This window comes from Hyla sarda, chromosome 6 (assembly GCF_029499605.1).
Source record: "Hyla sarda isolate aHylSar1 chromosome 6, aHylSar1.hap1, whole genome shotgun sequence".
Classification (NCBI taxonomy): Eukaryota; Metazoa; Chordata; class Amphibia; order Anura; family Hylidae; genus Hyla; species Hyla sarda.
Window position 1 is genome coordinate 254,759,159 of NC_079194.1, and position 25,257 is coordinate 254,784,415.

Here is a 25,257-nt window from a genome sequence, read left to right on the forward strand (position 1 = left end):
TGGGGGGGGGGGGGGGGGGGGTCCTGTGTCACCTTTGTTAAAGAGGTACTCTGCCCCTAGACATCTTATCCCTGTCCAAAGGATAGGGGATAAGATATGAGCGCAGGGATCCCACCTCTGGGGACCCCCGCGATCTGGGCTGCCTCACCACATACATCCAGTGCACAGAGCGGACTTTGCTCCGTGCCGGATGACTAGTGATGCGGGGAGGAGGTTCGTGACATCATGGCCATGCCCTACCCGTGATGTCATGGCCATGCCCCCTCAATGCAAGTCTATTGGAGGGGGTGTGGTTGTGACATCACGAGTGGGCACGGCCGTGACCCCACGAGCCTCCGGCGCTGCACCCAACGCCCTAAACGAACACCGGGTGCAGCAGGGAGATCGCTGACGTCCCCAGTGGCAGGACCCCCGCGATCAGACATCTTATCCCCTATCCTTTGGCTAGGGATAAGATGTTTTGGGGCAGATTACCCCTTTAAATGGAAAGGTGGTTCAACTTAAGTGGGTCGATGATATTCCTAGTCTCTCAGAGGAAATGTGGAAAGAAGTGGTTAAGGCACATTATTCTATGGTGGTTAGTGCCCGAGACATGCTCATTCAGTCTTATGCAGGACTCCTGCTAATGGGAACTGCGTTCCTGCTGTGGAAAAAGTGCAGGAATTCTGTTCCCATGAGTTCCTGCAGGACTATAACAAGGGGGCATCCTCTACGTCTAGAGGAAAGAAGGTTTCTACACCAGCACAGATGGGGGTTCTTTACTGTAAGAGCAGTGAGACTGTGGAATTCTCTCCCGGAGGAGGTGGTCATGGGGAACTCTGTAAAGAGGGTCTGGATGCATTTTTGGAGAGTAATAACATCGCTGGTTATGTATGTTAGATTTATAGGGACAGAACGTTGATCCAGGGATTTATTCTGATGCCATATTTGGATTCGGGAAGGAATTTTTACCTCTAGTATGAGGGTTTTTTCTTTTTCTGGATCAACTCAGTAGGGATATAGGTTGAACTTGATGGACTCTGGTCTTTTTTTTCAACCTTATGAACTATGTAACGATGTCCCAAGAAATTCAATAAGGTGTGGGTGCCGTGGATGATGTTAAATGTCTTTACAGATCCTCCGATTCGTGATGCCTCCCAGTCTGTGTTATTAATGGGATGGATGGTGAGCTCCTAGGATGTGTTCTGGTGTGTGTGATCGGTTGTGGTGTTACTGGTGTTGGTTGTTCTCAGAGATCCCTGATACCCCTTACCCGCCTAATTATAATGTCTTGTGATCTTTGGAAGACAGATTGCTTATTCTTACACCCTGTCTTATTGACCATTATGTCATTTGGTACGGATGGGGTAGTGGGTGCTCCTCTTGGGGTTGTTTGAAGCGTTTGTTGTTACTTTTTCATTGAAAACTAATAAAAAAATATTTTAAAAATAAAATAAAATGGAAAGGTGGTTGGGTGTGGGCTGTTACTTTATTTACCTGATGAAGATACCAGAATACACAACTACTTTATACGGAGAAATTAATGGAAAAAGAGTTCCTCTCAATGACGGCGCCGGACCAGCGCTGTCATTGAGAGGAACTCTTTTTCCATTCATTTCTCCATATACCTTGCTACCGGTGAGACTGACGACACCCGGGAAGTTCCTCGTGGCAGCTGTCCTGCTTCTCATTCACTGCAGGTGTTGTGCGCTGAGCGCAACACCCAAGGGTAAGGACCCATCTTTTGTTTCACCCTGATTTATCTCCCCAAACGGTCCTCACTAGGGGCGCACCTCTTGTGTCTTTTTATTCTTCTACACAACTTGTTTATGGCGCAGCGGAAATAATGTCAAATATCCACTGTAGTAAAAATGGGGGACACAGGACCACCATTTGCATTATAGGAGGGGGACGGGGCAGTTGCAGCCTCTCCAGTTGGGCACTCATCACCTATACTGTAGATAGGTGATAAGTGTTGGTTGGTCTCACATCTTCCCTATACTACTAATCTTTTATTTAGTCCTACTTTTTATAGGGAAAACCCATGATGGAATGTCCAGGGATAAGAAGTCGCCTAATACATAGGAGGCCTCTGGCATTCTGTAACAGAAATGAAGTACCCTACGATGAATATTTTATGGTGACAGGTTCTCTGTATAGGATTTTTATGGAATTATGAAAAACAAACCCACTCTTGTCTGATCCTGCAGCTCAGTCTAGTATAAGAAGGCCGAGCTGCAAGATTAGATACAGTCCATGGACGCTTTAAAGCAGCAGCATTGTCTGGGGCACCCCTTAAAGGGGGCATTCACATTGCCATTATTTATATGAAGGCCTAAAAGAAAGGAAATCACATTTTTCTTGAGATTTATTTTTCATACTTTTGCGAAAATCAAAGCCAGGACACTTGGTAGATTGACTGATCTGTGGGTCTATGGATTACATGTGACTAGTAGTGCTACTTTACAGAATTTTCTTTATTTTCACATTGTACATTCATGGATTGCTCAGGTTTCTGCTTATGTCATCTGTTTAAATTTTTTTCTCAATTTGGCCAAAATATGGGGGTAAACATATACAGATATAAACATTTAAAGGTTTTTTTTTTTTTTTTTTTATCAACTGGTGCCAGAAAGTTAAACAGATTTGTAAATTACTTCTATTAAAAGATCTTAATCCTTCCAGTACTACTTAGCTGCTGAATACGACAGATGAAATGGTTTTCTTTTTGGAACAGTGCTCTCTGACATCATGACCGCAGTGCTCTCTACTGACATCTCTGTCCATTATAAGAACTGTCCAGAGTAGGAGAAAATCCCCATAGCAAACAAATGCTGCTCTGGACAGTTCCTAAAATGGACAGAGATGTCAACAGAGAGCACTGTGCTCATGATGTCAGCAGAGAGCTCTGTGTTCCAAAAAGAAAATAATTTCCTTTGTAGTATTCAGCAGCTAATAAGTACTGGAAGGATTAAGATTTTTTTTAAATAGAATTCATTTACAAATCTGTTTAACTTTCTCGCACCAGTTGATTTAACCCCTTAAGGACACAGCCCATTTTCACCTCTAGGACGCAGCCCTTTTTTGCACATCTGACCACTGTCACTTTAAACATTAATAACTCTGGAATGCTTTTACTTATCAATCTGATTCCGCGATTGTTTTTTCGTGACATATTCTACTTTAACACAGTGGTAAATTTTTGTGGTAACTTGCATCCTTTCTTGGTGAAAAATCCCAAAATTTGATGAAAAAATTGAAAATTTTGCATTTTTCTAACTTTGAAGCTCTCTGCTTGTAAGGAAAATGGATATTCCAAATATTTTTTTTTTTTGGATTCACATATACAATATGTCTACTTTATATTTTCATCATAAAATTGACGAGTTTTTACTTTTGGAAGACACCAGAGGGCTTCAAAGTTCAGCAGCAATTTTACAATTTTTCACAAAATTTTCAAACTCGCTATTTTTCATGGACCAGTTCAGGTTTGAAGTGGATTTGAAGGGTCTTCATATTAGAAATACCCCATAAATGACCCCATTACAAAAACTGCACCCCCCAAAGTATTCAAAATGACATTCAGTAAGTGTTTTAACCCTTTAGGTGTTTCACAGGAAAAGCAGCAAAGTGAAGGAGAAAATTCAAAATCTTCATTTTTTACACTTGCATGTTCTTGTAGACCCAATTTTTGAATTTTTACAAGGGGTAAAAGGATAAAATTTATACTTGAATTTGTAGCCCAATTTCTCTCGAGTAAGCGCATACCTCATATGTCTATGTAAATTGTTCGGCGGGCGCAGTAGAGGGCTCAGAAGCGAAGGAGCGACAAGGGGATTTTGGAGAGTACGTTTTTCTGAAATGGTTTTTTGGGGGCATGTTGCATCTAGGAAGCCCCTATGGTGCCAAAACAGCAAAAAAAAAAAAACATGGCATACCATTTTGGAAACTAGACCCCTTGAGGAACAAGGAATTAAGTGAGCCTTAATACCCCACAGGTGTTTCATGACTTTTGCATATGTAAAAAAAAAAAAAAATGTCACTAAAATGTGTTTCCCCCCAAATTTTACATTTTTGCAAGGGTTAATAGCAGAAAATACCCCCAAAATTTGTAACCCCATCTCTTCTGAGTATGGAGGTACCCCATAAGTTGACCTGAAGTGCATTACGGGCGAACTACAATGCTCAGAAGAGAAGGAGTCATATTTGGCTTTTTGAGAGCAAATTTTGCTCGGGGGGGCATGTCGCATTTAGGAAGCCCCTATGGTGCCAGAACAGCAAAAAAAAAACACATGGCATACCATTTTGGAAACTAGACTCCTTGAGGAACGTAACAAGGGATAAAGTGAACCTTAATACCCCACAGGTGTTTCACGACTTTTGCATATGTAAAAAAAATAAAAAAAATTTTACCAAAAATGCTTGGTTTAGCAAAAATTTTACATTTAAAAAAAAGGTAATAGCAGAAAATACCCCCCAAAATTTGAAGCCCAATTTCTCCCGATTCAGAAAACACCCCATATGCGGGTGAAAAGTGCTCTGCTGGCGCACTACAGGTCTCAGAAGAGGAGTCACAATTGGCTTTTTGGAAGCAAATTTTGCTCTGGGGGCATGCCGCATTTAGGAAGCACCTATGGTGCCAGGACAGAAAAAAAAAAACCACATGGCATACCATTTTGGAAACTAGACCCCTTGGGGAACGTAACAAGGGGTAAAGTGAACCTTAATACCCCACAGGTGTTTCACGACTTTTGCATATGTAAAAAAAAAAATATTTTTTTTACACTAAAATGCTTGTTTTCCCCCAAATTTTACATTTTTACAAGGGATAATAGCAGAAATACCCCCCAAAATTTGTAACCCCATCTCTTCTGAGTATGGAAATACCCAATAAGTGGACGTGAAGTGCACTGGGGGCGAACTACAATGCTCAGAAGAGAAGGAGCATCATTGAGCATTTGGAGAGAGAATTTGGCCATGTGCATTTCCAAAGCCCCCCGTGGTGCCAGAACAGTGGACCCCCCACATGTGACCCCATTTTTAAAACTACACCCCTCATGGAAGGTGATAAAGGGTGCAGGGAGAATTTACACCCCACTGGCATTTGACGGATCTTTGGAACAGTGGGCTGTGCAAATTAAAAAATTTATTTTTCATTTTCACAGACCCCTGTTTCAAAGATCTGTCAGACACCTGTGGGGTGTAAATGCTCACTGTACCCCTTGTTACATTCCGTGAGGGGTGTAGTTTCCAAAATGGGGTCACATTTGGGTATTTATTGTTTTGCACTCATGTCAGAACCGCTGTAAAATCAGCCATCCCTGTGCAAATCACCAATTTAGTGTACGTGTGTATATGTAGTGTTTTTTACTCTTTATTTTATGTTAGTGTAGTGTTTTTAGGTTACGTTCACACTGACGGCGGATTACACGGAGTCTCCCGCTAGGAGTTTGAGCTGCGGCTGCTGCAGCTCAAACTTGAAGCAGGGAACTCACTGTAATCCGCCGCCAGTGTGAATGTAACCTGTACATTCACATGGGAGGGGGGGGGGGGGGAAACTACAACTCCCAGCATGCACTGACAGAACGTGCATGCTGGGAGTTGTAGTTTTGCAACAGCTGGAGGCACACTGGTTGGAAAATACTGAGTTAGGTAATAGAACCTATTACCTAACTCGGTATTTCCCAACCAGTGTGCCTCCAGCTGTTGCAGAACTACAACTCTCAGCATGTACTGATTGCCAAAGGGAATGCTGGGAGATGTAGTTATGCAACAGCTGGAGGCACGCAAGTACAACTCCCAGCATGCCGAGACAGCCATTTGCTGTTCCTGAATGCTGGGAGTTGTAGTTTTGCAAGATTTAGAGGGGTTCAGGCTGGAGATCACTGACAGTAGTCTCTAGACTGTGGCCCTCCAGATGTTGCAAAACTACAAATCTCAGCATGCGAAGACAGCAAACTGCTGTCTGGGCATGCTGGGAGTTGTAGTTTTGTAATATCTGGAGGGCTACAGTTTAGAGACCACTGTCAGTGATCTCCAGCCTGAACCCCTCTAAATTTTGCAAAACTACAACTCCCAGCATGCCAACACAGCAAACAGCTGTCAAGGCATGGTGGGAGTTGTAGTTTTGCAACAGCTGGAGGGCGACAGTTTAGAGACCACTCTCTAAACTGTCGCCCTGCAGATGTTGCTAGGCAACAGATTCCCGGACACGCGGCGTCATACTCACCTCCACCGCCGCCGTGATCACAGCCGCCGCCGTCATCTGGAGCTCCGCCGGGTAAGTGACCGCCGCCGCCGCCGCTACTACACGGTTCCCCCCGCTGTGCCCGGACACCGATGGGTGGGCATAGCGGAGGGGAACCGAACTTTAACCCCCCCGCCCCCAGTCTGCTATTGGTCGGTCGCTCGGCCGATCAATAGCAGGGATAGGAGGGGTGGCAACCCTGCCACCTCACTCCTATCTCTTCAAGGGGGATCGAGGGTGTCTTGGACACCCTCGATCCCCCTTATTTTATCGCGGAGCCGCCGTTGATGGGCAGGGGGAGAGCGCTCCCCCTGCAAACACCATAGATGCCGTGATCAGAACTGATCACGGCATCTATGGGGTTAATGCTGCCGGGACCGGCGCTGCGGTGGGACTCCGGCTGTGAATGACAGCTGAGTCCCACCCGCGATCTCCTGCGCTGCCCGCGGCAGAGCAGGAGATCGCTTGGACGTATGCATACGTCCATTTGCGCGAACGTGTAATTCGCCTGGACGTATGCATACGTCCAATAGCGGGAAGGGGTTAAGGGAGTTCCATAAAGGGGAACTCCCTTAACCCCTTCCCGCTATTGGACGTATGCATACGTCCAGGCGAATTACACGTTCGCGCAAATGGACGTATGCATACGTCCAAGCGATCTCCTGCTCTGCCGCGGGCAGCGCAGGAGATCGCGGGTGGGACTCAGCTGTCATTCACAGCCGGAGTCCCACCGCAGCGCCGGTCCCGGCAGCATTAACCCCATAGAGATTTTCCCACAGCAACCAATCACAGCTCAGCTAACAAGCTCTGGTAAAGTGAAAGCTGAGCTGTGATTGGTTGCTGTGGGAAAATCTCTCCACTTTTTTTCTCTCACAGTTTGATAAATCTCCTGTCTTCTACACTACAGTCGATATTTTCTTGTCATATTCTATTGGGGGGTGTTAAATTCCCGGTGCCTTTTATGAGGGGGTAGGGCAATGTTTCCCAACCAGGGTGCCTCTAGCTGTTGCAAAACTACAATTCCCAGCATGCCCGGACAGCCAAATGCTGTCCAGGCATGCTGGGATTTGTAGTTTTGCAACACCTGGAGGCACCCTGGTTGGGAAACACTGGGGCAGGGTGGTTAATCGGTATAACTGGATCGAAGAGCATTACCAATCTCTAGAATAGGGAAGCGTGTAGTTTTGTGAGGAGCTGTTTGTGAGGAGCTGTTTGTGAGGAGCTGTTTGTGAGGAGCTGTTTGTGAGGAGCTGTTTGTGAGGAGCTGTTTGTGAGGAGCTGTTTGTGAGGAGCTGTTTGTGAGGAGCTGTTTGTGGGCTTCAGGACACCTAGCCAGCATGTAGTGGAAGCTGCAGAGTTTTATATGGTCCTTGGGGGCTAAACAATTGCAGAAGCACTAGTGGATACCCTTGAGCGGCCATTTTGAATATAGGGTTTTTATAGTGTATGTCTTAATTACATATCCTTCAGGACCCGGCGCAACAGTAGTGTGAGAGTAGCCTAAGGCTTCTTTCAGACGGGCACACTTGCCCAATACAAGCATTGGTCGACTATATACAAGTCAATTGACACCTGCTCTAAGTTTCACACTACGTATTTTCAGAGTGAAATTCCCCTCTGGAATGTCACTTGGGAAAATACGGTTAGCAGCCTCCCATTGTTCTTAATGGGATTTTGATGCACCATTCACACTTAGGAACCTCCGCCTCGGAAATTCCGGTCCCCAGACTCCACTAAAAGAATGACTGTTCATTCTTATAGCAGAATCCCCTCTGAAATTCATTGCTGTCTATTGAGGCAGCACATTTCTGTGCGACCCTTGGGGGAGATTTATCAAAACCAGTGCAGAGGAAAAGTAGCCCATAGAAACCAATCAGATCGCTTCTTACATTTTGTAGATGCCTTGTTGAAAATGAAAGAAGCAAACTGGTTGCTATGGGCAACTAGTCAACTTTTCCTCTGGACAGATTTTGATAAACTCCCGGACAGCGTTTATCATTGTAGGTGTAAGTGAAGCATTTATCATTGTGGTTGTAAATGAAGCATTTATCATTGTGGTTGTAAATGAAGCATTTATCATTGTAGGTGTAAGTGAAGCATTTATCATTGTAGGTGTAAGTGAAGCATTTATCATTGTAGGTGTAAGTGAAGCATTTATCATTGTGGTTGTAAATGAAGCATTTATCATTGTAAGTGTAAGTGAAGCGTTTATCATTGTAGGTGTAAGTGAAGCGTTTATCATTGTAGGTGTAAGTGAAGCGTTTATCATTGTAGGTGTAAGTGAAGCGTTTATCATTGTAGGTGTAAGTGAAGCATTTTTCTACACCTTTTTTTTGTGTGCTGGTAATGTGTAGGAGCGCCATATTTATTAAATAGTCGCAGGGTATATGATAAATTTTGTGCAGGTAAAAATTTTCTGAAATTTCTCTTCACATACACCAAAAAGAAAAGAAAAGTCTGGGCTGGTGTAGTTTTAGAGACTTTACAGTGGCTTTGCTCCATATCAATACACATGACATGGAAGGGTTTTATGAACTGCGCCTTTTTATGAAAAAGGCGCAGTTCATAAAATCCTTCCATATCATGTGGATTGCAACTCCAAATAAGCAGAAATGTGTAAACCAAAAGGTGCAAAAAAGACGCAAAGAAACCCTGCTTGCACCTTTTTTGCGCCTTTTCTAGACACAGAAAACAGTCTAAAGACAATGATAAATGTCGGCCCTTGTCTGCACCAGACAGAATCTCTACCTGAATATCTCCAGGAGGAGATTCTTTAGTGTTTGAGCCTTTATCGCAGATTTCCAGGGTGAAGTATCACGTGAATGATTGCTTTACGGCTGTTGACTTCTATTTTTGTCAGCATCACACCCCTTTTTACGTTGGGACATGTGCGGCTAATAGACAATGGGGAGATTTATCAAAGCCTGTGTAGAGGCCATTGAAACCAATCAGATCGCTTCTTTTTAGTTTTCAGAGGCCTTTTAAAAAAATTAAATGGACAACCTGATTGGTTGCTGTGGGCAACTGCTCCGCTTTTTCTCTTAGTGTTGATAAATCTCTCCCAATGACTTTTATGCCATCCGCTGATCAGTGTACAATAACCAGTCCATCCAGCTTATATAAGGGCCTTAGGCCAACAGTCCCAGGAGTGAAGGATGGGTAGTGGAGATCTGGGGTAAGGAATCTCGTGTTGATATTTTTGGAAGGTAGATTCTCCAGCTAAAGCAGATGTGTCATTTATAAGCACCTCCACCCACATGTAATTCATGTATTTATCTTGGTGATTGAATCAGACTTTAGTGTTTAGTTGCTTTACTATATTCTATATATATATATATATATATATATATATATGGGCATTGTAAAAATATCACACTTGTGTGTGACTCAGGGTAGAAATGTAAATGAGAGAACATGAAGATCCAGTGCTACGAGTGATACCGTAGGTGCGTTTAGGTCCTAAAGTCCCCGGGACAAACCTAAAGTTTCCGCTTTATTAAATAAGGCATTATGGTTTATTACCTCATTTCAGCCTACGAAGATTTTAGAAATAAAATTAATTCTGTATAGGTAGATACATAGCTATTATGTTTTCTAGTTCGAGCCTATTTATTCATGCTGACTGTATGCCAGTACTGTGGATGGGTAGAAATCTGCAGCAGTCACAGTATTTCTTTGCCAGAAACCACCTACAGGTTATTTAACAATATGTCTTATGCATCATTTGTGAAATCTGCCAAACTCTGAGTAAATTGTATGTCCTGCGCCTGTGTACCCAGCTGTTGCTACGTGCAGTATTCTGTGCTTAGGGCAGGGTTTCCCAACCAGAGTGCCTCCAGCTGTTGCATAACTACAACTCCCAGCATGCCCGGACAGCCGTTGGCTGTCCGGGCATGCTGGGAGTTGTAGTTTTGCAACAGCTGCAGGCACCCTGGTTGGGAAACCCTGGCTTAGGGTATTTTTAGTATAGCTGAATATATGGCACTCATATAGGCCAAAATTGCTTACTAATAGAGGTATGTAATTAATTTAGTCAGGGGGTACTTTTTGTTTTTGCAGATAATAAATGGTGCCCTATTCTAAGTCAACCATATACAGCAGCCTATCTACTCCCCTCAACACCTGGACCTGGCTGCTGGATTTCAGCTTGCCCCTTTGTTTTGTTCTTAAGGAGCTAGGAGACTTAAAGGGGTACTCCGCACCCCTAGACATCTTATCCCCTATCCAAAGGATAGGGGATAAGATGTCAGATCGCCGGGGTCCTGCTGCTGGGATCCCGACCACAATGGCGGAAGAGCGTGACGGACCTCCCATAGACTTGCATTGAGGGGGCGGGGCGTGATGTCACACAGGGCGAAATTGTGATGTCACGCTCTGCCGCCATTGTGGTTAGGATCCGAAGCCTCCAGCGTTGCCGGTGTGAGGTGGAAGCAGATACAGGTGTGTGCAGAAGCCGAGATCCCGGGGGCCCCCAGCAGCGGAACCCCGGCGATCTGACATCTTATCCCCTATCCTTTGGATAGGGGATAAGATGTCTAGGGGTGCGGAGTACCCCTTTTAGAGGGGTTCTCCACTGGAAAACATATAATTTTTTTTTTTTTTTTTTTTTTTTTTTCACCTGGTGCCAGAAAGTTACACAGATTTGTAAATTACTACTTATCATCTGCTGTTATGATCCAGAGAAAGTTTTTTCTTTTTGAATTTACTTTCTGCCTTACCACAGTGCTCTCTGCTGACACCACTGTCCATTTTAGGAAATGTCCAGAGTAGGAGCAAATCCCCATAGAAATCCTCTCCTGCTCTGGACAGTTCCTGATATGGATAGAGGTGTCAGCAGAGAGCAGACAGAAAGAAAGAAAGGAAGACAGAAAGGAAATTCAAAAAGAAAATAACTTCCTGTGGATCATAACAGCATCTGAGAAGTACTGGAAGGATCAAGATTTTTTTAATAGAAGTAATTTACAAATCTGTCAACTTTCTGGCATCAGTTGATTAAAAAAAGAATAATAAATTTTTTTCCACTGGAGTACCCCTTTTAAGGAGTCAGGAGTCTGGCAGCGGCTTGCCTCCCCTCCGCATTCGGAACATATGCATGCTCAGCTGAGCCAATTTATACATGGGTAAGGGCTGGGTCAGCAGAGAGCAGTCACCTGAACAAGCATTCGGCCAACAGATGCGAGTGTATTCTTCATGGGGTTGGATGCTGTAATATTATTATAATCATAACTACTATTGTACTGCATGTGTTGTGGATTTGATACTGTGTTCAGGTATTTATATTGATTTATACAGCGTGAAATCCGCAGTATATGCAATACGTGTAAACGTACTTTATTTATTTATTTTCTGTTCATTCACATGAGACTGTCCATTCATGGCTTAAAAATGATATAGAAGTCGGTCCTTATTGGGGATACTTGCCTACTCTTTTCAGATCTTAGCGTGAGAATTATCAGGCCTTGTGCAAAGGCACAACGGAGCAGTTGCCTATGGCAACCTATCAGATTCCAGCTTTCATTTTTAAAAGGCCTATGAAAAATGAAAGCTGGAATCTGTTTGCTTTAGGCAACTGCCTCACTGTTCCTTTACACAAAGTCTGATATATTCTATAAATCTTAGTATAGCTTGATGCTTATCTGATTGGCCAAAAGGGACCACATGACACTGCCTACAGCACCTTGCATAACAAAGCCTAATGGAGCCAGTTGGGCACAGGAGCACCCGTCAAAGGTGTTTTTATTTTATTTATTTATTTTTTGCACAGGAGCATTATTGGCCTAACAGGCCCCTATGTTGTGTATTAAGGGGCATGTATACCCAATGCACACCCGCTGACTGATCCCACCCATTACCTGATAGCGCAGTCTTATTTTTTGGAGGTTGGCCACATGTCCTCTTTAAGGGTCAGGTTGTCCACAATTAGTGGCCAAATATGCCGTAGACAGACGTGTGTATAAGGGGCAGGTGTTATATTGCACGGCTAGATGTATAATATAAGCAGGGTAATTCTATTGTAGAATATAGGGGACTAGACATGGTGGTGAAATTATCTGGATAAAGGGTGACTATAAATTCTTGGATTTATTAGGTCTGGACTCCACAGTGATCATACACCTGTATGAAATAGCTTATGTTAAAGGGGTACTCCCGTGAATACCTTATTTCTTTTAAATCAACTGGTGCCAGAAAGTTAAACATATTTGTAAATTACTTCTATTAAAAAATCTTAATCCTTCCAGTACTTATTAGCTGCTGAATGCTACAGAGGAAATTCCTTTCTTTTTGGAACACTGATGAAATCACGAGCACAGAGCTCTCTGCTGACATCATGACCACAGTGCTCTCTGCTGACATCTCTGTCCATTTTAGCAACCATGCATAGCAGATGTATGCTAAGGGCAGCATGGTGGCTCAGTTGTCAGCAGTGCTGGGGCCTTGGGTTCAAATCCCACTAAGGACCACAATAAATAAAGACTTATTATTATTATTATTATTATAACGTCAGCAGAGAGCACTGTGCTCGTGATGTCATCGGAGAGCATTCCAAAAAGAAAAGAATTTCCTCTGTAGTATTCAGCAGCTAATAAGTACAGGAAGGATTAAGATTTTTTACTTTCCGTAGCCAGTTGATTTAAAAGAAAAAAGGTTTTCACCAGAGTACCCCTTTTAATATTCAATATCATAAAACTGATAGGTTCCCCTGGTGGCTTTGATGTGCAGTAATGCCCTGTAATCTACAGCACACAGGCTTGTCATTCTTGGAGCCCTGGCTCTATGTATTATGTATGGGCTATCCGGCTTTGCTTAAAATACTTGCACAGTGATCCCTCAACTTACAATGGCCTCAGGTAACAATATTTTCAACATACAATGGTCTTTTCTGGACCAGAAACCAGACTCAACATACAATGCTATGGACAGTCAACATCTGTGAAACGTGTCAATGGCTGGAAGAACTGACCAATCAGAATGGGCGTTTAGACTGGTAAAACCCCTGTATTACGGACTGTCTCTTTGGTAGTGCCTCCTTACAGTACAGGAAGGTGCTACGTGTTTTATTTTACTTGATTCTTTGCACAGCAGGTGGGGGCGGCTCCATGTTACTTTTGGGACACTCCGTGTACTGTACAGGACCCTGAAGAAGCCCCTGTCCTCTACATAGACAGTGATTTACAGCTCCCAGCAGATCTTTCTTGCTTTATATGTAAGAAATATCTTTGTATGTATCTGTAAATATCTTTATCTGTATGTTTTTCCTATTTTGAATGACATTTTAGGGTTTTAAAGCCAATTACCAGGTTTCCATGGAGTTATGGTTTCAACATATGATTTCACCATACAATGGTCATTCTGGAACTAATATTGTAACTTGAGGGACCACTGTGCTTTTTATTTCTCTTTGGCATCTTTCAAGTGTTGTGAGTGCTTTGTGATGGGATGAATATTTTGGCTTGTTGCTATATCTCTTTTCTATTGGTTATAAACTTCACGTCCCCCTTTTTCTGGCATGGTCTTGCTTGTATAACAAAGCATGCTATTGTTTCTATTAATCGTCTGCAATCTTATGAGCTGTAATCGCAATGTGACTATATGGCGTGTAGACAGCGCTTACTGCAAGAGCTTGTAGGGCTAATCGGTTATTCTTAGAGCAAAAAAGGTTGTACAGAAATGTTAAGAACATTTTATTTCTCAAATGATTGGATACACAATGACTTTATTATTGGTGGGGGTTTGACCTCTTTACAGCAGCCATCCTGGTCCCGAAGCTTCTGTGTTGAAGTTCCTGCTCCATGGTTGACTGGGTGACAGAGGGGCTGCTTTACAGGACTGCAGCCCCTTTATCATCTGTGGTGGTCTGACCTCTGGGGCCCCATGCATCATGAGAATGAGAGAGTCCAAGGGATATGCAATCATTTTGTGAGTTTATTAAAGGGGTATTTGTGGGAGTCCTTATTATGCTGAGGCAGCTGGTAAAAAGGGCATCATTCTACAGTGATCCTTCAACATACAATAGTTTCAACATACAATGGTCTTTTCTGGACCCTTGTAAGTTGAAACCAGACTCAACATACAATGCTACGGACAGTCCAGATCTGTGAAACGTGTAAATGGCTGGAAGAACCAACCAATCAGAAGGGGCAATTTACTGGTAAAACCCCTGTATTACTGAAGTGTATGCACTGACTGAAGTCTGGTAGCGCCCCCTACAGTACAGAGAGGTATTACATGTTCTGTACTCTTTACCTGTACCAGGGTTACCTGCTCCTTTGGACACCAGGTGAGGGCGACTCAATGTTACTTTTTTAGGACATTGCCTGTACTGTACAGGACCCCCAAGAAGCTCCTGTCCTCTACATAGCCTTCGGCTGTCCGGGCTTGCTGGGAGTTGTAGTTTTGCAACAGCTGGAGGCTCCCTGCTTGGGAAACACTGACATAGACAGTGATTACAGCTCCCAGCAGATCTTTCTTACCTATTATATGTAAGGATTTGAGATATATATATATATATATATATATATATATATATATATATATATTAGTTATCTACTTATTTTTGTATAATCCTCACTTTTTCCTATTTTTGGATGACATTTTGGTGGCTTCAGAACCAATTACCAGGTTTCCATAGAGTTATGGTCTCAACATACAATGGTCGTCCTGGAACCAATTAATATTGTAACTTGAGGGAACACTGTACATATAATTCTACATATAAAGTTACTCCCTGGAATACACCTTTAACTTGTAAAATTGTAATGTTTAGCCCAACATTCTAGTCACTTTGTCTCAAGGTCTACTACATGTTTTCTAGATTTTCTAGAAAAATATATATTAAATTCAGAATAAACTAGATATAGTAACTCATATATTATTAAAAATTAAAATAAACTTATATATATATATATAAAATTTTTTTTTTTTTTCTACTTTTCCAGAAAACATGAAGTAGATCTTGAGACAAAATGGGTTGGGCTGAAAATTACAATTTTACAAGTTAAAGGTGTGTGTGTGTGTGTGTGTGTGTGTGTGTGTGTATATATATATATATATATATATATATATATATATATATATATATATATATATATATATATATAATATAATTAGTGTGAGTATGCGCTAAATCTTTGAGTAGATCCTATACATTGTAAAGGGGAGCTATGTTTGAATTCTTTATCCAGCCAAGTGTAAAAATAAATATGAAACCTATAGATATAATCTGTGATCTGCTTCATAAGTCAGATACTCATGCAAAATTAGAAAAATGACCTACTCCTAACCAATGAAATAACTGCGGGGGTGCACATCTTAGTGGTGTAAAGAGCCAGATAGTCACATTGTGTAACCTTATAGTAAAATCACAAGATTATTCTGCTGCTGTATATATGAACCCCCTCCACCCTTTGCAGCTCGTTCTCTGGTTATTGCTTCTACCTTTTTGTATCATACTTTCCTGTGCATTTCCTTTGCAAAACTTTCCTTTTCTCGCCAATTAAAGCACAACTACCATCTTGTTCTTTATTTTTATCTATATTGGAGCTGATCCTCTTGCATAAATGGGGGGTTCTTTATTTAAAAGTGTGGTGGGACATGCCAGTTGAGTTGAGCAGTAGCATGCATGTCCAAATTCCACTTTATTCAAACAAGTACAGCTGGGTTCACACCACGTTTTGTTAAATACGGTTCCCATATACGGCTGGGAGGAGGGGGCAGGGCTTAATCGCGGCGCCCGCACTCAGCCTTTTTGGGAACCGTATTTAATGTATGTCTATGAGCCGACCGGAGTGGACCGCAGCCTCCGGTCGGCTGCGTTTTCGGCCGTATTCGGTTTCCAGACCGTAGACAAAAGCGCGGTCAACCACCGCATACGGCCGAAAACGAATACGGCTGAGTGCGGGCGCCGCGATTAAGCCCTGCCCCCCCCCCTCCTCCCAGCTGTATACGGGAACCGTATTTAACAAAACGTGGTGTGAACCCAGCCTACCCCTGTTTTTGTGATTGGTGGCATCCTGGTGGAGGGGGGGGGGGGGGGGGTTGTCTCCAGACACAAAGCATTTGCCACATAGACCTTTGTAACAGAAAAAAAGGTTTGATAAGTGGTTACTTTGACCAAAATCTTTTATTAGAAAACATTGGCACTTACCAGGCTTTTCTTCCTCATGGTTTATTGCAAGATGGTGTCTGTTGAAGTGCCTAGTGGCAGGAAACAGCTGGTACCTTTGTTCACACTGGCGTCACTGCTGCGGCAAGATGTTGGTTCTTACTGCACCTTCTTGCAATAAACCATGAGGAAGAAACGCCTGGTGAGTGCCATTGTTTTCTATACAAGACAGTTTTTGGATTAAAGCTTTGCTATAGCAATAGAGCACCACCGCAAATGGTCATAGCCGTAAATGTTGGCTCTCCTGAAATATTTCTAGAAAGTGAAGTATTTCTCACAGAGAAGGATTGCAGTAACACATGTTTTGTAATACACATATTTATTCCCTTTGTGTGTATTGGAACTAAACCAAAAAAGATGGGGAAAAAAGCAAATTGGACATAATGTCCACTTTACATGTCCACCTGAGCACAGTGAAAGAGGATTATGGTTAGAGAGTGAGTTGTGCCGGCTGCTTTTTCAAAATTTGGAGAAAAAAATTTATTTTTCTTTTTTTTGTTATTCCAGAGAGGGGAAAAAATGGAAAAACAAAACTGGTGACAAATATAGGTTTGTAAATTAGTTCTGTTAAAACATCTGAAGCCTTCTAGCACTTATCGGGTGCTTTATGCTCCAGAGGAAGTCATGTAGTTTGTCAGACAGTCCTCTCTCCCCATGTCAGGGACTGTCCGGACCGTAAAAAATTCCCCATAGAAAATCTCTTCTGCTCTGGACAGTTCCTGACAGGGACAGAGGTGACAGAGCACTGTGTTTCAATGGAATGAACTACATGACTTCCTCCAGGGCATACAACGGCTAAGTACTGGAAGGATTGAGTTTTTAAATAGAAGTAACTTACAAATCTGTATACATTTCTGGAATCAGTTGATCCACACACGTTTTTCCTTGCACTTCTTTATATATCAGTCTGCAATCTTCATTCTTTTAATATTTTTCAAACCTTCTGAAATGCAGTACTGTTTTCCCTTCAACGTGAGGGATCTCCTGTACTGAGGGTAACTGTTACTGAGAAGTGTGGGTCACCCCCACCCGTACCCGTGTTATCTGTACGACCGCCTCCACCTTCCTGCTTCTGTTAAGGCCAATTTGACATAGATGTAATATGGCTGCTTTTTGTCTGTATTACCACAGTAAATGCCAGCCTGACCACGTTTCTAATGACCTGAACTGACAGCTGCAAGTTCTGGGACATCTGACCAGCAGTCAGGCTGGTGCTGTCAGATTATTGAACTCGCTTTACGTCCCTTTCTATGAAGCCAAATCAGCTGTGCAGGCTACTGCGAGCACATGCCCATCTCCACCCTGCTTGGCAAAAAGTGCCTGTAGCATTAGGTGGTCAAGAGCAGAACTTTCAGGAGAAGCACGATGAGCAGAATGGCTCTGCCATCAATTGTTTCTGCCTGCAAGTTGTCATTTTGCTAAGCAGAGCCCGGATGGGCGTGCGTGCAGTAGCCTGTACAGCTTATTTTGAGTCAATGTAAGTAACATGGGACTGCCATTCTGGTGCCATTTTGGGCGGTTTGGGAATGCTATCGGATACTTTAACTGCTTTTTAAATTACATTTAAATAATGTGAAATAAAGGAAATGGTGTACAAAGTGTAACCTATAAGACAGTTTGTCCACCTTTTGAAGCAGCAGATAGTATTTGCGTTGTTTTCTGTTGGCGGCACCTGAGAGGGTCATTCAGAGCTGAGCCTTGAGCTATGGTGTCATATCTCCTCCCGTATCCCATGATAGCTGCACATTTAGTAAGAATTTATATTCAGATGTAGCAGAGCTGAATTTTAGTCTGTTTACTATAACCTGTGCATATGACACAGGGTGTTTTATTGTAAGAATTCAAGCTAACTTACATAGTTTACAGTCTTATGTAGAACTATGGGCCACAGGCTGCCAAAATAACACCCACATGCAGTGGGTAACAGTGTCCAAACATATTGTTAAAGGGGTACTTTGCTGCTCGGCGTTTGGAACTGTTCTGAACGCTGGAGCCTGGGCCTTGTGACATCATAGCCCCGCCCCCTTGTGATGTCACGTCCTGCCCCCTCAATGCAAGTCTATGGAAGGGGGCGTGACAGCCATCACGCCTCCTCCCATAGATTTGAATTGAGGGGTCGAGGCGTAACGTCATGAGGGAGCGGGGCTATGACGTCACTAGCTGCCGGCTCCAGCGTTCGGAACGGTTTGTTCCAAACGCTGAGCAGTGGAGTACCACTTTAAAGTAGGTCTGTTAGTTTTACAAAGTGGAATTTTGGGTAAAATGTAAAGTTTACTCACCCCTCCCTCACTCTGCAGACTTCTGTGATGATGGGAAGTTATATTTTGCACATGATGCTGTAGCCAATCGCTGGCCCCAGTGGCCTCTATACGGCACATAATTGCTGAGGCTAGTGGTTGGCTACAGCATCACATGTGCTTCTGCCAGGGAACACTAGAACAACAGGGTGAGTAAATCTCATGTGGGTACGTGATTTTTGGCCACACATAACCCACTGCTATTTGGAACTATATCGTAGTATCGTGGGTTGTACCAAATGACAAACTCAGATTTTCTGTGATGATGTGAGAAAGTTCTGTATGACCCGTTCAGGTATGAAAACACACTGTATATGGGCAAAATAAAGACCTAAGGGCCAGGTAACTGTGGCATTGTAGCTCATGCCCTCTCATACCCTTCTGCCCATATTTTTGTTATTGCTCTGTGTTGTAATAGTCTTTGCCCTGTCATGAAAAGGCCATATTTCTTAGTTGGACACTTTACAGAATTTTCTCTGACACCCTTCTCTCCAGAATTCCATCCTAAACACCCCAGTCCAGAATCGCCTGGCTCTCCCTTTGAAATGATTGCAAACGGCTCAGGCTTTGAGCTCAAGGACTGTGAAGACAAAGCTGCTAACCATGGACTTTCCCAAATTTCTACCCAGAGGCCCCTCCATGACCAATCTTCCGAGGCTGGTGAGCCCTTCCTAACTGGGTATAAAAATCCAAGTTGCGTTAATAAGGAGGAGCAAATTATTAGCACATTTTCCATGCATAATGTAATGACCCCTAGGCCAGAAGGCTTTGAGCCTGGACATTTGGCTACTATTGAGGTGCCCAGTAAATCATCGGACCATCAGTTTTCATTTTTGCATGAAGGCATAGAAGAAATTGGTAAAGAGCCAGAATATGAAGACTGTGCAAAACACAACCTAGACACGTGTATAGATATTGGTTCTGTAAAAAGTGGAGAGAGTTCTTACGATACAAAGACTGATCTTCGGTGGCCAGATGCAGAGGAAGACTTGGATAGCTCTGGAGAATCTGATGACACAGTCATAGATGCCGGATGGAGAGTCAAAGCTTCACTGGCAGATCAACGGGAGCATGCCAAGGATGGTTGGGTGGAACTCTGTGATGCACACCAAGGGAGTGACCCTAGGAGAGAAGACATTACAAAGTCTGAGAATGCGACTGATAATTCCAAAACCTTACCTTTAAGCGACAGTGTCCCTGAAAAGTTCAGCAGTGCTATTTCAAAGACCCCAGACTCCCCGTATAGTGAAGGTTTTGTTGACTTGGCAGAAACGTGTGTTAATGACCCTCAAAGTACTCATTCTTCAGAGTCTGAATCCTCAGAAGATAAAGTGCAGGAAAGTCTGACAATTGAAGCACTAAAAGCGTTGGCTGCTGGGGTGCAAGACTGGAATTCAGAAAGTCGTGAATCCTCTCCCGAAATTCTGTCTCCCCAATCTTCCAACTTTAATGAATTAAGAGAGAGACCAGATGAAGCAGAATTGCAGCTCGGATCTACTGTTGGTATTACAACTTTCAAAGGTAAAGAAGAATTGTTATCCAGTTGCACCGTTGGCATGATCCTCACATTGACTTACACCGTTCATGCCCAATCATCTGTTGTTGGCATGCACTATTGGCATGAGCCATGAACCACTGGCATGTTCTAGATGTCTTAATACCCATTGCTGATATGCATCATAGATGCCCAGCGGCACATCTTTGACTCACCGCATGTGCAACTTGCACTTGGCACAGCAGCCTGTCCTTTCTGTACACATTGCTGCCATGCACGGCTATCCAATTTTTACCTTTTCCCTGCTTCTTTACCTTTATGTACTTATGTACGTTTGGATTGGCATGTATGTATCCTCCCTGTGTACTTCTCCTTATCTACTGTGCATATATATTTTCTCATTATCTTGACATCTGTGTAAAAGAACTGTAACTATAACAAATACTTCTATAAAGGGGTTATCCCAAGAATATAGCTTATTACCAACCCAATGAATAGGTGATGGGCATCTGATCTGTTAGGGTCTGACCACTGGGATGCCTACTGATCCTTAGAATGGGGACCCTTGTTCCGTCAAGTGAATAGATGGCATGAGCTCCCAGCAGGCCCATTCCCATTCATCAGATACTTATCACGTATCCTGTGGGTAGGTGATTAGTTATAATGTTGGGGTAACCCCTTTTTATTATAGTGTTTCTTTATGATTACACTTTTTGACAAGTTGATGATATTCTTAACACTCCTACATCAGTTCAGGGTTATACCTATAGGCTCCCAGAATTGGTAAAGCGTTGGTAAATGTTGAACATATTTGCCAGCATGATTTATCAGTCTGCAGGACTTTCCTGAAGCTCTTAATTTTTACACGGCTGAGATTAGGGGCTTAATATTACATGTAATCTTTTGAAGACAAAGCTTTGAGGGGAGGCTCCTGCTGCAGCAGTTTGACTTCCACACAGACACAGGAATGTGAGTGGGTGAAGATGGCTGATTGTTTGGGACAGGTTGCAATTCTTTATATATTTTTCTGTTTTCTTTGCAAAAGAGACGTGATTCAGGGAGCAATTGCTGGTATATGTTATGCATTTTCTAAGTTTAATCTTCATCATGAGCTAGGTCTATGGAATAAGGCATGTCTGTTGTGAAGAAATGGAGGGAAGATGAACTGCAGGGTTATTTTGGTTATTTTTATATATTTTTAATATCTGGTGTATATGGTATTTGGGGGGGGGGGGGGTGGAACTTTTTAAGATTAAATACATTTATTTGCAAGAAAAAGTCCTGTTTCTTGCCTGTACTAAAAGTTAAATATAGCTCAATAGCATTTAGGGTTTTATTTTTTTTGTTTTGTAGAGTTGGTCATACATAGACCCAGTTGGTTCAGTTGACAATCTAAAGCAGTGGTCTCAAACTGTGGCCCTCCGGATGTTGCAAAACTTACACTCCCAGTATACCTGAACAGCTGTCCGGCCAATCTGGGAGTTGACGTTTTGCAACATCTGGACGGGTACAGTTTGAGACACTCGTTGGTCTAAGGGCATTTTTACATGGTCTGATTCTGCCCCAATAATGAAAGCGGGTCTTGGTGATTGCCACTAATTTAGAGGCTTAAAAGGGTACTCCGATGGAAAACTATTTTTTTTTCTTATTCAACCAGTGCCAGAAAGTTAAACAGATTTGTAAATTTCTTCTATTTAAAAAATCTTAATCCTTCCAGTACTAATTTGTTCCTACTCTGGACAGTACCGGACATGGACAGGGGTGTCAGCAGAGAGAACTATGGTCAGACAGAAAATAACTCCACATACTCTGTAGTATACAGCAGCTAAGTACTGGAAGGGTTAAGATTTTTAAATAGAAGTAATTTACAAATCTGTTTAACTTTCTGGCACCAGTGGATTTGAAAAAAAAATTAAACCAATTGTGAGTCCCATTAAATGCATCATTGTCAGGTGCACATCACCTGTTTTCACGGGGACGTGTGACCCATAGTTTGACTTTCCTATGCAGCCGTCTAGTCAGTTGGCGAAGGAGCATTTGTTTTAGTCGGGTGATCGCTGGCCCTTTTACACAGGCCAGTTATCAGGAATAAGCTTTCCTAGGAATGTGTAGCTGGGTCTTAACCCCTTCCCGCTATTGGACGTATGCATACGTCCAGGCGAATTACACGTTCGCGCAAATGGACGTATGCATACGTCCAAGCAATCTCCTGCTCTGCCGCGGGCAGCGCAGGAGATCGCGGGTGGGACTCATCTGTCAATCACAGCCGGAGTCCCACCGCAGCTGCCGGGGCCGCGATCGCGCCGGTCCCGGCAGCATTAACCCCATAGATGCCGTGATCAGTCTGATCACGGCATCTATGGTTTTTGCAGGGGGAACGCTCTCCCCCTGCCCATCAACGGCGGCGCCGCGATAAAATAAGGGGGATCGGGGGTGTCCAAGACACCCTCGATCCCCCTTGAAGAGATAGGAGTGAGGTGGCAGGGTTGCCACCCCTCCTATCCCTGCTATTGATCGGCGGAGCGGCCGACCAATAGCAGACTGGGGGCGGGGGGCCAAATATGACTCCTTCTCTTCTGAGCATTGTAGTTCGCCCGTAATGCACTTCAGGTCAATTTATGGGGTACCTCCATACTCAGAAGAGATGGGGTTACAAATTTTGGGGGGTATTTTCTGCTATTAACCCTTGCAAAAATGTGAAATTTGGGGGGAAACACACATTTTAGTGATTTTTTTTTTTTTTTTTTTTTTTTTTTTACATATGCAAAAGTCATGAAACACCTGTGGGGTATTAAGGCTCACTTAATTCCTTTTTACGTTCCTCAAGGGGTCTAGTTTCCAAAATGGTATGCCATGTTTTTTTTATTTGCTGTTTTGGCACCATAGGGGCTTCCTAAATGCAACATGCCCCCCAAAAAACCATTTCAGAAAAACGTACTCTCCAAAATCCCCTTTTCGCTCCTTCGCTTCTGAGCCCTCTACTGCGCCCGCCGAACACTTTACATAGACATATGAGGTATGTGCTTACTCGAGAGAAATTGGGCTACAAATTCAAGTATAAATTTTATCCTTTTACCCCTTGTAAAAATTCAAAAATTGGGTCTACAAGAACATGCGAGTGTAAAAAAATGAAGATTTTGAATTTTCTCCTTCACTTTGCTGCTTTTCCTGTGAAACACCTAAAGGGTTAAAACACTTACTGAATGTCATTTGGAATACTTTGGGGGGTGTAGTTTTTATAATGGGGTCTTTTATGGGGTATTTCTAATATGAAGACCCTTCAAATCCACTTCAAACCTGAACTGGTCCATGAAAAATAGCGAGTTTGAAAATTTTGTGATAAATTGTAAAATTGCTGCTGAACTTTGAAGCCCTCTGGTGTCTTCCAAAAGTAAACACTTGTCAATTTTATGATGAAAATATAAAGTAGACATATTGTATATGTGAATCCAAAAAAAAAAATATTTGGAATATCCATTTTCCTTACAAACAGAGAGCTTCAAAGTTAGAAAAATGCAAAATTTTCAATTTTTTCATCAAATTTTGGGATTTTTCACCAAGAAAGGATGCAAGTTACCACAAAAATTTACCACTATGTTAAAGTAGAATGTCACGAAAAAAACAATCTCAGAATCAGATTGATAAGTAAAAGCATTCCAGAGTTATTAATGTTTAAAGTGACAGTGGTCAGATGTGCAAAAAAAGGGCTGCGTCCTAGAGGTGAAAATGGGCTGTGTCCTTAAGGGGTCCCATAGTTTGACTTTCCTATGCAGCCGTCTAGTCAGTTGGCGAAGGAGCATTTGTTTTAGTCGGGTGATCGCTGGCCCTTTTACATAGGCCAGTTATCAGGAATAAGCTTTCCTAGGAATGTGTAGCTGGGGTCTTAATATGGATTGGGACCTCCCAGCTTTCCTCCAACAGCTGATATTGGGGTTAGAGGAAAATTTGGGAATTGGATTTCAACATGCCTGATCCCTTTACCATGAAGGATTTCCTCCTATCTCTTGGGCTTTTCACATTACAGTCATGTTCCTGCATTTTGACAGCCATTTTTCTGCTGAAATAGGTCATGACAAAATAGCTGTCCATAATGGATAATGGCTGTAAACGGACAACCAATGTTTATTTTAACGGGCATTGTCAAAATAACGGACATGTTCCATCCAGTATCACTCGTTATTTCATCGGTCATGCACAGTTATAGTCTGTTTTATGTCCGTTATTTTATTTCCTTATTTAAGATGCTGTTCTGAGCATGTGCAGTACAAATAACAGCTCATAACAGAGCATAAAACAATGGGCACTAACTGATGTCAATTGTGAATATCCGCCACCCATAGACTTCAATGTTAACGGCAGTTATTCCACCATTATTTTTGACAAGACAAAAATTATTGCTTGCGCCATTTTTTGTGCAGTCAGAATTAATGGCCGTTAGTCATAACAGGACATAACTGGTGCTGAAGCATTGTCATAAAAATTAATATTAATATTTTGACAGCCGTTTTAGAGACTTTCAGACGGGGGTTCATGACGGGAGTTTTTACAGGGTGACAAAGATAGTGTGAAAGGGGCCTTACGGTGTTCAGTTAGCAATTGATGAACCTTTTAATTTCCTTTTTTATTTCTTTTGTAATCTTATTGTGTAACAGTCCTGTAATATAGTCATATGTATAAAATATCTGTAGCTTATACTTAGCATGCTGTATAGATGAAAGTCTTCATTTAGATACATTCTCTTCTTACAGTTTATTAAAACGAGGTTCAGCCTCTTTCAATAATCTGAGTAATATATTAACCCCTTAAGGACCCTTGACGTACGCGCCGGGCGGGGATCGGAGCGGGATGCCTGCTGAAATCATTCAGCAGGCATCCCGTGCAAACGCCCAGGGGGGTCATCAGACCCCCCCATGTCAGCGATCGCAGCAAATCGCAAGTGAATTCACACTTGCGATTTGCGCAATTACGGGTCTATAGTGACCCCGTGACCCGGAATATAAGGGGGATCGCGGGTGTCTAAGACACCCATGATCCCCCTGAAGGCATAGGAGTGAGGTGGCAGGGGTGCCACCCCTCA

The 25,257-nt window shown here is 42.7% G+C and overlaps 1 protein-coding gene across 3 annotated transcripts in view; it reads left to right on the forward strand.

The window, feature by feature from the left end:
- Positions 1-25,257, forward strand: part of LOC130276939 (reticulon-3-like) — a 53,543-nt gene that overhangs the window by 6,743 nt on the left and 21,543 nt on the right. For all 3 annotated transcript variants that reach the window (XM_056526982.1, XM_056526981.1, XM_056526980.1), the window contains exon 3: positions 19,181-20,206. In XM_056526982.1, the coding sequence (XP_056382957.1) occupies positions 19,181-20,206 (1,026 nt within the window). The remainder of the gene's footprint in view (positions 1-19,180; positions 20,207-25,257) is intronic.